The 10,882-nt window shown below is 46.0% G+C and overlaps 1 protein-coding gene across 2 annotated transcripts in view; it reads left to right on the top strand.

Annotated features, from left to right (window-relative positions):
- The first annotated feature begins 1,931 nt into the window (after positions 1-1,931).
- The window catches only part of SPATA5 (spermatogenesis associated 5), a 190,593-nt gene continuing 181,642 nt past the window's right edge, over positions 1,932-10,882 (top strand). For both annotated transcript variants that reach the window (XR_004750775.1, XM_035326060.1), the window contains exons 1-5: positions 1,932-2,211; positions 2,482-2,606; positions 3,205-3,362; positions 7,056-7,114; positions 8,130-8,759. Coding sequence is in view for 1 of the 2 variants with exons in the window: in XM_035326060.1 (XP_035181951.1) it covers positions 1,998-2,211; positions 2,482-2,606; positions 3,205-3,362; positions 7,056-7,114; positions 8,130-8,759 (1,186 nt within the window). In the remaining variant the exon portion in view is untranslated. The remainder of the gene's footprint in view (positions 2,212-2,481; positions 2,607-3,204; positions 3,363-7,055; positions 7,115-8,129; positions 8,760-10,882) is intronic.

Genomic DNA, 10,882 nt, shown 5'->3' with positions numbered 1-10,882 from the left:
GTTTACTGCCACATATTTTAACGGTGAGATTTTCATACCTCAGGAAAACATGCTCTAACATGTCCATTGAAAAAAGCCAAGCCCTTCGTCAGCATCTACGCTGCCCTCTGCCGGCTTCGTACTGAACAGTAGTTTTGTGATGGAAGGCAGTGTTTTTTGACAGCTTTCTTTCACCCGACCCGCTGCTGCGAAGAATAACCCAGCTCTTAGAGTCCCTTCTAGCTAGATTTTTCGAAGGGCTGCTTACGGGTCTTAAAACCACTCCGTGAAGAACTAGCAGCCCACACGGTCTGCGTAGCCAAGGCCAAACAAACCAAGCTTGTAGAGAGCAAGATTTGCTGTGCCTCTGCTGCACCCACTGAACGCTACACAGCCTGTGCCGGGATGGCAGGGCCCAAGCCAACCTCCAGATTACAGGAAATTGCCAAGTGATGGGACTGGTAGCTGTGCATCTGCGCAAGACTGCTGAGAGAGACGGCAAAAACATGCAAATTTGGTGAGGCTGAGTTCAGGCTGACCGTATTTTTGGCTCAGTATTAGTTCCTTGTATTGTGCTGTATAAAAAATGGGAAACTGTCTTATCTTGTTCCTTGGGAGTTTCCTTAGTTTTTAGAGCTGCTCCTTTCCAACTCTGCTTGTGGGAGGTCTAGATGGGTAAGAGAATGGTGTCCAGATGTTTGTAAAGTCTACTTTTTACACAGCTAGGAGTTAGTTCAGAGCCTCTTTTGGACTGTTCCAATTTTTGCTAACAGTTGATCTACCTCCTGAGCAATTCCTGTTGGTTCAAGTTTACCCTGTTCACAGGCCTTTGGCAGATGCATGTATTAAGCACCCAGTTATGGGCAGGGACCATTTGAACAGAAGTGAACTTTAACCTTTAAACAGCTGGAACCATGGAATTCCACCTCTCTCACCTGCATGGTGAAAGCTGAGATGTCTCCATCAGAAGGATGAACAAAAAGCAATGCTCATGAGTCAAAGCTTCAGGGCCACGTTTCCTCTCCCTGAGCTGTCTACAGTTTCCTCAGATTGGAAAAATGTTGGAAACTGGAACAGTTTGAGAAACCCCTCTCTTCCTTGGCCTGTGTCTACAATTTTTTCAAACTGTAACAGTTTCAGAGACTGGAATAGTTTGCGGAGCCTCTCTCTGTATCGGCCTGTTTCTAGATGGCTGCACAGGCACCTTCATGACTGAAACACTTGGTGAAGCAACCCAACAGCAAGCAGCCACTTCCCTCGTGCCTGCCGATGCCCGGTGCTGGCAGGGCGCCCTGTGGGACTCACCTGCGACCCCCAGCTGGTGGGTGGCGTACCCGGGCAGCCTGCTGGGCCCCTCTCCCAGCCACCGTGTCAAGGTGGCCGAGCCCGACTCAGCATGGTGGAAGGTGAAGCCTTGCGATGCGGCCACCGCCGCCAGCCTGCTCTGGAGGATGGGGACATGCAGCCAGACGGCGACCCGGCCTTCCTTCTGCCACTGGGCGACCGAGGCTGAAAGAGAGACGTGGGGCCGCCGAGTCAGGCGTGAGATTTGGGGGAACCAGCCCAGGGCTGCCGCCCCAGCCGCGTGCTTTCTGGTTTCGAGCTCTGTCGCTCACAAAATGGGTTCCCATGTGGCTGGCTGTATTTGGACCCAATGGGTGTGAGAAGCGTTAGTATCGACGGCAGGCATGGGAGCACTGCCAGTTCGCCCTTTCACACGGTGTTTACACACAGAAAGCCGCCTCCTTCCCCTCAGACCAGCCACACAGCCCCGTGGCCGTGCCCTGAGACCCGACCCCCCGAGGGCCCCGCTCTCCCCGGGTCCCCTCCACTTGCCCCGCAGCCAGCGCCCGAATGCGGCCCGCTCCCGGCGGCGGGGCCGGGGCAGCTGGGCCAGCTCCACGCTCACCCCCCCGTACTTGTCGGGCTGGCCCCGCAGCCCTGCCCAGCCGCCCGCCGGCGACCCCCGGCCCCGAGCCCCCCGCAACGCCCGCAGCAGCCCCGAGCCCGGCCCCGCCATGGCGCAGCGGGAAGCGGCCGCCCCGGGGGCGGTGCTGGCCTCTGCCTCCGGAAGGGCTGGGCGCCGGGCCGGCATGGCCGCTGCCTCTCGCCGCAGGAGCAAGGGCCGGCCGGCCCCGGGCGGTGATGGCGATGGTGCTGTCGGATCCCCGCGGGCAGGCGGCGCCCACGGCGGGCCGCTGGTGCTCGGCGTCGCCGGGGCGGTGGAGGCAGGTAGGGGCGAGCCGGGGGCTGGCGCCCCGAGAAGCCGCCTGTGCCCGCCAGACGGGAAGCCACGCCGGGGCAGGCCTGGGCAGGCTGGTTTTTATTTAAAAATTAACAAAATAAAAAGGAAAAGCGGAGGGAACGCGCCGAGCCGTGGCGTGGTGGTGTGGCCGCAGGGGCTGCGGGGCAGGGCTCCTGCCCGCGGAGCGCGGTGTGGCGGGGTGCGGCGTGCTGTGGTGCGGAGCGGAGCGCTGATGTGTCTTCTCCGGGGGTTTTCAGGGGACGACAAGGTGCCGAAGATGCTGCGGGCAGGCCTGGCGCAGCTGTCGCTGAGCAGCATGAAGTCGGCAGGTGCATGCATAGGCCGCCCCGTCCTGCTCAGCGCCGCGGAGGGGAGGCAGGAGGTGAGCCCTGAGCTGCTCGGCCGCGGTCCTTCCCAACAGGCAGCCCCATATCCATGCTGGTCAGCTCGGACCTCGATCCTCCAAGCGTGTAGAAACACAACCAGCATGCTTTTCCACACCTCTTACGCTGTAGTGCCATGTTTCCTCACAGTACTGGCAAAAGCCCACGCTGCTTATCCTGGCAAGTAGGTTAGATGTTGTCGTTGCGTGAAGGTATATGTTACTTACACCAACACATACATCTTTATTGTGAAATATAAGCATAGATCTTCCTCATATTTTATCACTTTGTACCATTTCCTGGCCTGTACTACGTATGCTTTTGTCATCTGCACGATGGCTGTAAATTTCATGGAATTTTTGTCTCCTTTATAAGCAAAATACAATTGCTTATTTTTTAGAAAGCTATCTTCAGAAAATAATTAGAAAAGTTTTTACTAGTATCTTAGTCCTTGGTGGAACCATGTTGCAACCTAATCCTTCTCCTTCCTCAGCCCATGTTTTTGTTAACAAAACATTGCTTACTTTAATGGGAGGACTGAAAACTGGGGGGAAATATCTCTTAATTGACAGCTGTTTGCTTTGAAACCCTTCCTAGGTCTGCACTGCTTGGCCCACCACAGGCTTTCCAGGCGGGAAGGTTGGACTGAGTGAAACCACGCAGAAGAGCCTGAAAGTAAATCTGGGTGATGCCGTCACTGTGCAGCCTGTGACTGGGGCAGTCATCCAGGCAGAAGAGGTTGATGTGAAGTTGAGGTATGGAACTTGTCACGGCTCACTGATGTACCTACTGTGAGGTATCTGCTTTGCACTGTGGTCTTAGAAGACTCCATTTTTTTCTCTTGCTTTGATGGCATTGGTATGCATACAGAGTCAAATACGTCCTTCAATCATCTGTGCTGAAGTTTAATAACTGGGGGCTGATACCTCGTCTGTGGGCTGAAGAGTGGATCAGCTGCTGTACAAAATCTCAGCTGAGCGGTAGAGGTGTTGTAGAGAGTGTAACGCCGCCAAGACCACTAGTCTCAAGAGGTTCTTCATTTTATGTTAAATTAACAACAGTGATGTTAGCCTAGCACCTGCAGAAGTAGAGATCAGGCTTTTGGCAGGTGTGTATAGCTGCGTGATCAAGGTAGATTCTTTATACTTATAAGTCATTTCTAAAGGGTGAGGATGATGCCAGGTTAGAAAGGACCAGAAAGAACCTGTGTTGTGGCTGTTGTCATTAGAAGTGTGCTGCTAACTGCTATCTGAAAAGCTCTTGATGACGAGTCCTGTCACAGTTCAGACAGTTTACTGGCTGACAGGCTGGGGAGAGCCCTCAAAATGTCACCACTATGTGTGTGGTTTCCATTTACTGGAATGCTTTTTTAGGATTGGAAACTCTCACAAACACTTCTTGTTATTTTTCTTTTCCTTGAAATTCATCAACAATAGGGAGCAGAAGGCGCAAATTAAAGCTGTCTTGAAATCACAAAGGCTCTGAAAAATCAGCAGTTTATTAATCTGCTGAGTGACTTCTTACCTTTGTCGTTGTCATAACATTCCACATATCAGTTTGGGTCAGTGCAGAATTTGGTTATAGTTACTTCATAACTAAAACTAATTTACAATTAGTTTTGAAAGTTATTAACACCTCTAATTTCTATAAATTAAATTCCCTTCCTTTTCAAATCTCCATTGTTGAATGTGGCTTTGTCTTTCCCCGTTTTAAAGAGGAGATGCCGTCTTCCAGTAGGTTGATTCAGAAATGTTGGTGAGGCAGCCTTGCTTTCATTGGTAATATAACCAGCCTAGCTTAAATTATACTTTTACTGGTTAACGTGGCTGCAGATTGTATATAACTCCCTGTAATCAGCATGGTTTACCCTCCGTGCTTCCCTTCTCACTGGAAAATGAAAACAATGATGTAATTACAGCTTTTTTTTTTTTTGTTTGCTATGGCTAATTTAGTCCTATGGGAAGTTTGATTATTATTACTTAGTGGTTGAAAACACTCAGGTCATTTTAAAAAATTTAAACTATAATACTAGCTGTGTTAAATTAAATAATAATACTAATCTAGATATATGTGACCATATTAATATGCAAGGCAACCCTTTTTTAAAGCTGTGACTTTTACTGACATAGATGAGCTGGCAGCGTGCCTTGGGGTGCACCAGGCTCAGCGGGGCCAGGGAAGGGATTGTCCTGTTGTGCTCTGCACTGTGCGGCCTCACCTCGAGCACTGGGCATGGTTTTGGTTCCACAATATAAGAAGGACATAAAACTAGTAGAGAGAATCCAAAGGAGGGCTACTAAGATGGTGAAGGTTCTGGAGAGGAAGACAAATGAGGAGCAGCTGAGGTCCCTTGGTTTGCTCAGCCCAGAGCAGAGCAGGCTGAGGGGAGGCCTCATGGCGGCCTGCAGCTCCCTCACGAGGGGAGCGGAGGGGCAGGCGCTGAGCTCTGCTCTCTGGGGACAGCGACAGGACCCGAGGGAACGGCATGGAGCTGGGACAGGGGAGGGTCAGGCTGGGGGTTAGGGAAAGGTTCTGCACCCAGAGGGTGGTCGGGCACTGGGACAGGCTCCGCAGGGTGGTGGTCATGGCACCAAGCCTGCCGGAGTTCAAGAAGCTTTTGGACAAGTCTCTCAGCCACAGGGTTTGGTTTATGGATGGTCCTGTGTGGAGCCAGGAGTTGGACTCGATGGTCCCTGAGGGTCCCTTCCAACTCAGGATGTTCTATGATTCTGTGATGAGCTAATGATGAAGTCAGAGGAATTATATGTAGCTTGTGAAATAGTTATGGTTACTGTAATTTTTTTTGGAAAGTGTTCTGGAACCAGAGTTTTCCTCTCAGGCAGGATTTTGTGTCAAGAGTCAGGCTCCTAGAATTGTTATACGTAGTGTACCACCAGGTTAAAAGTCATATGAATGAATGGCTTTTTTTTTTTTCCTAGATATAATCAAGGAGAGAAAACATCGAAACAGGAAATTGTCTGTTTTAAGCCTGCTAATTTATCTGAAACTATTGTAGTAAAATTATAGTGAATTAAATGTCCTAAGGAAGCGGTAAATTAACAAACTTTCTATCAGATAAGAACATTAATCATTAAAATAATGAATGGAAATACCATTATTCCAGTGTTTCCTAATTTTCTAGACACTTTACAGGTGTAATTTATTCTCTGGAAATTACTATCTCTGGGGATTTGCTCTCATGCGTAATTTAGCTCTATTTTCCAAGTCAATAATCAACTCCCAACCTCAGCCCTTAACAATGTAATTGAGTGTGTGTTTATTTGCCAGGAATGGCTGTGATTTTTTTGAGAGCTCTCCTGTAAATTAGCATAATATCCCGCTTTCCCTCAAATCACGAAAGTTGAGAAATTGTCCATTTCTTGGCTGAGAGCTCCCTCTCTTGATCATAGTTTTATTTGCAGCTGCTCTAAATGTCTGATGCTGTTCACCTCTCTGTGTAACAATTTATTACACGGATCAAAGAGCTTACAGAGGCTGGGGACTCCCATGTGCAGAATGGGCCTTGTGAAACTTTCATTTTCTTGTGAAAACAGAAGGGCTGATGTGTGAGGTGCTTACAGGTTGGCTGAGCGGGATAAATGCTAATGAATTACAACGATGGTTTAATGGCTTTATCCTGTTTCATCGGCAGCTTTACCTTTTATTAAAGATTGTATGGACAAACTGTCATGAAAAAGCGATTGAATCACCATGTGTGATGTTGCAGCCTATCTGAGGAGCAGGGAGAGTTAATGACACTGTGCTCTTAGTGAGTCATGTATGTGATGTAAAATGTGTCAATATAAACACTAGTGAAAGCAACTCATACGAGACAGCTTTTACTTTTCATTTGCTTTGGATTAACAGTACATGTGCTCAGCCGTGTGTTAAATCCCACTGATGAGTCTGTGCTTCAGAAAATGCTGTACACCTGGCCAGGGCTGGCTCGGGAAGGGGCTTAAGATCTACTGAGTCACTTAAGCTTCATTAAATAGAAGACTAGAAAATGCATCGTGGAGAAAACTTGTATAGTATTGGCAGTGGATGTGCAGTGTTTAAAAGACATGCACAGTTTTGCAAATGCTCATGGTGCTGGTTTAATCAGTAGGTGATGTGTGTTTGCAGGGGTGAAAGAGACCTCTCTGATCTGTAAACGTAGCAGTGGCCATTCTGAGTGGTGAAATGAGAAGCATGTATTCCGTATTAGTAAATATAACTAACTGTATTGATTATTACAGCATTTTGTATGGGGAAAAAATGAAACAAGTTAAATACGTATACTTCTTTTTTAGCTGTGTGACTTCATGATATGAGCCAGAGACTGTAAATAGTATCATGAAAAGTAGGTGGTATTTATCATCCAGGTGCCCCAGTGGTATCGACTCTTATTTTGTTTTTGTAGTAGTTACTGATTGGAAATTTTTTTTTCCTTTTTCTTCCAATCACAGGGACAAAGATGCCTGTATTAAAGCTGAGGAAATGTCTGTCTGTCTGCTGAGAAACCTAGGTATAAATTTTGTTGCATTTCTTTTGGCTGTTTAAATTTGTAGTGGAAGGTCAGGTTTTGTCTGCTTACGCTTCTCTCAGGGATCTGTTGTCTTTTGGCCAAATCATTTTACTTTGCTGTAAATATCTAACTTGCCTTTTTTTTTTTTTTTTCTGTCCATTGTACCTATTGCTGTTTCCAGTTAGTTGTTTAGCTATTGTTGTTGACCGTCTGGCTGATACTATGATGCACTTAAGAATTTACTTGTTTTGTGAAGAACAGGAGTACAATGTTATGCATTAAAAACAAGATAAAGCATCAGTATTAGCACGAAATCCCATACTCTGAATCTTTTCTACATTGGTAGTAAATAACCAAAAGTGCTCTTTGATGTGTGGTAGATATGTGTAAGGAAAAAAAGAAAAACAAGTCAAGTTTTATTTCAAGGTATTGTTACTCAGAGGTTTAGTTTTTCTTCTCAGTGGTAATCTTCTGGTTCAGGAATTAATAACACTGGGAAGCTAAGAAGCAGGGAATGTGAACTAGATTCCAAATTCATGCATTTGGCTGGAGATAATAAATCTTGTGTACATTTTTTTTCTTTTGCCTGTAGGTGGCCTTTAAATCCCATTTCCAAATCTGCCTATGTCAACACAAAGGCTAAAACCTTCTCTTTTTTAGGCCAAGACTCAGGCTAAACATGCAATATTGTGAACCTATGAGGCACACAGCAAATACAAAATTTTTACATCTTACAGCACTAATTCCATAATCTCACTTTATATGAAGTTCAAAAAACTCCAAGCAATGATGAGCTTCGTAGAGAGTTTATGTGTGATGACAAATGTTTATCCAGTGCAGTCTGCTTGTGTATGGAAGGATCCTTTAAATTCCCTTTAAATTGCCTTTAAATTACCTAACTACCTTCTGTTATGTTAATTTATAGCAATAAGGCTTACTGAGAAGGAAGTATTCTGATGTCTTGAAGTTATTGCTGCTAAAATAGATTGAAATTTATTTTTCTTCTTTATCATAGATGGGAAAGTAGTTTTACCAGGAAACCTCCTGGCTTTCTCTTTCTATGGCAAACTTTGTAACATCGTGGTGATGAGAGTGAAAGGAACTGACGGCGCAGAGCTGACCTCCCCGGCCACCTCCAGCGAAACGCAGGAGCCAGACCTGGAGAAATCTGACCTGGAGGCGAGCGCGCTGGATTTGTCCTTACAGCTCAGCGGGTTGGACCTGGATGATAACCCTGAGGCTGCGTCCGTGAGCACACCAAGCAAACAGATGGACCCAGCCTCACCAGTTGCCCCCAGCTCTGCCGTGGCAGCCAGCGTGCACAACTCTGCTGAGGGAGCCCTGACCTGCAGCCCCGGGGTCAATGCAGACCTGCCCCATGGTTCGCAGCCGGCTGGGATGGGAGGCAGGGAGGGACTCCTGCTGCCTGGCAAGGTGGGAGCAGCAAGCAGCACAGACACTTTTTATTACATTTCTTCGAGAACTAGAATCCAGTTTATTGAAACCAGGACCGGCATAGCAGAAGACGGTGACTGTGAATCCCGAGTTACCTATGATATGATAGGAGGTTTAAGCAGCCAGCTCAGAACTATTAGAGAAACAGTTGAACTGCCCATGAAGCAAGCTGAACTGTTCAAGAGTTACGGTATGATGCCTAAGAGATGGCTTTCTTCATTTGATACTGTTTTTTTTTCCTTTAACGTGACTTCTTTTTTAACCAAGTTATTCTTCCAGAAATATGCCCTGGATTTTATGTAACGCTAATTCGGTACACTTGCGTGCCCAAACAATGTCAAACTGTTTTATAGTTTAAGCTGTATGGATGTAATGGAGATGTAATTATTAGCTTTGTGAAAACTAACTCAGTAGGAAAGAAATATGTATCTCCAGGAAAACTCAGGTATGCATAAGCAGAATTTATAGCAAATAGCAAGGAGTTTTATACTTGGATGTTTGAAAGGTGCACATGTTTCTTGTGATTTTCATAAGACTTTTTTTTGGCAGAGTCAACTAATGACATATTTTTAAAGTTGATAAAAATTAGGACAGATTAATTCTTCTGCTGTCTTTATCCCTGCCTGTTGTAGGGTTCCTGTAAAATATTAAGGAAGTATTCGAGTCTGTTAACCCAAACTGCTCGCTGTGTTTAGTATGGAATTACAGGGTTGAAAAATTGATATGATTACTGCTGCCATATTTTAAATTGTTTAACATTTATATGAACTGAAAGGACTTTTGTGACAAAGATAAAACTGTACTGTGTATTTATTACAAACGGATACGCACATAAAGCAGGCACTTCTGCTCACTGTACTTGTCTCGGTGTGCGTTGCTGTGAGACAGGGCTCTTGCCTATAAATATTTCTTTTGTATCGTGGCTTTGAGGCTTTTTATTTCTCTGCCTCCCCTCTTCCCACACACACCTGTTAAAGAGGAGGTGATGGCAGTGACCGCAGAGACAATGTCCATAAGGCACGGGCGGTTCTTTCAGTGTGCATGGCATGGGTATGGCCTGGGGGTGTCAGCGGGGTGGTGTGAGGAGACTTCAGCCCTGCGGGGTCCAGCTCCACTCTCTGACCTCCAACCTCCGCGCCACTGTGTGTTTTTGTGTTGGCAGAAGCCTTGCTTCAGCATCAGCATTCTTCACCCTTTGTCCTAGAAGGGCTTGATCAGATTTTCTGCTAATTACATGAGAGAAGATGATGCATCCCTGCCAGCTAAGCTTTTGGTAGCCATCCAAGCGCAGTGAGCCCTTGCCTGCCCGTGGGCGAGGCAGCAAGGATGTTGCTGGAGGCGAGACCTTTGGTCCAGCAGCTCCATTTCTTGTCTGCACCAAAAACGCCACACGAGGGAGCAGCACATGCTGTAATGGACTTTTTAGGAAGTAACCTGTCTGTGTAGCCGATTTATTTCTAGCCTCTGTCGATTAGCAGATATTGTTGTCCTTTCAAGTACATTAGTTCTTAAGATTCAGACTTCCTGTCCTCACCAGGTGACTTACCTCTGTCACCACTGTCAAGTAACCTGTCCTTCAAGCATCACTTGATAGCAGCACCCAGCTGATGTTTCTTCTCTGGTCATGCTTCAGCACTACCTTCTGTGGCAGGGTCAATACTTTGTCCACAGTTTGTCTCTTCTTCTTGCTTTTTAATTTTTCGCTTTCTGCTTTTGGCTTTGTGCCCTTTTAATTTGCCTCTGCTGGTTTGAAATGCTTTTTCCAGCTGTTGACCCGGGATCATAATCTTACATTTCTGCAGTTATCTGTAGTTTCTGTCCAGTTGTAACAATATCCAGGAATGCCTGGGTCTTCCACTGTCCTTTATGTTCTGTGCATGAATGTTTCTGTCTGTTTTGGCTCTCAGCATTTGCTCGTAAAGAGGCAAATTCATCCTTTTAATGAGTGGATGTGTATTTTCCATCTTTTTTCAAAGTATTTAAGGTGTAGCTAGGTACCTCAATCAAGCCTCACAGTATTTCTGAAACTTCTGGATTGTTGAAAAAAAGGGGTTTTCTGTTGGAAATTTGTAATAACGAAACTCTAACAGTCATAAGTAACTTTATTAAGTACATTCGTGAAGATAAGGTACTTAGTCCAATAATTTTTCAGGAAAAAAAACAACAGACACAAAGCATGGGGAAAATTCTCATGTTAAAACTGAAACGTAAACCAGTTTAAATGGCTGCATTTTAAACAAAGTTGTTTGGACTTCAGAAGTATGAAACCTAGATGTGTGTCCCATCTAAGCATCACAAATGTTTTGTGCAGAG

The sequence above is a fragment of the Oxyura jamaicensis genome, chromosome 4, assembly GCF_011077185.1.
Source record: "Oxyura jamaicensis isolate SHBP4307 breed ruddy duck chromosome 4, BPBGC_Ojam_1.0, whole genome shotgun sequence".
Lineage (NCBI taxonomy): Eukaryota > Metazoa > Chordata > Aves > Anseriformes > Anatidae > Oxyura > Oxyura jamaicensis.
The sequence above is the reverse complement of the archived record's forward strand: the minus strand, read 5'-3'. Positions and strand labels throughout refer to the sequence as shown.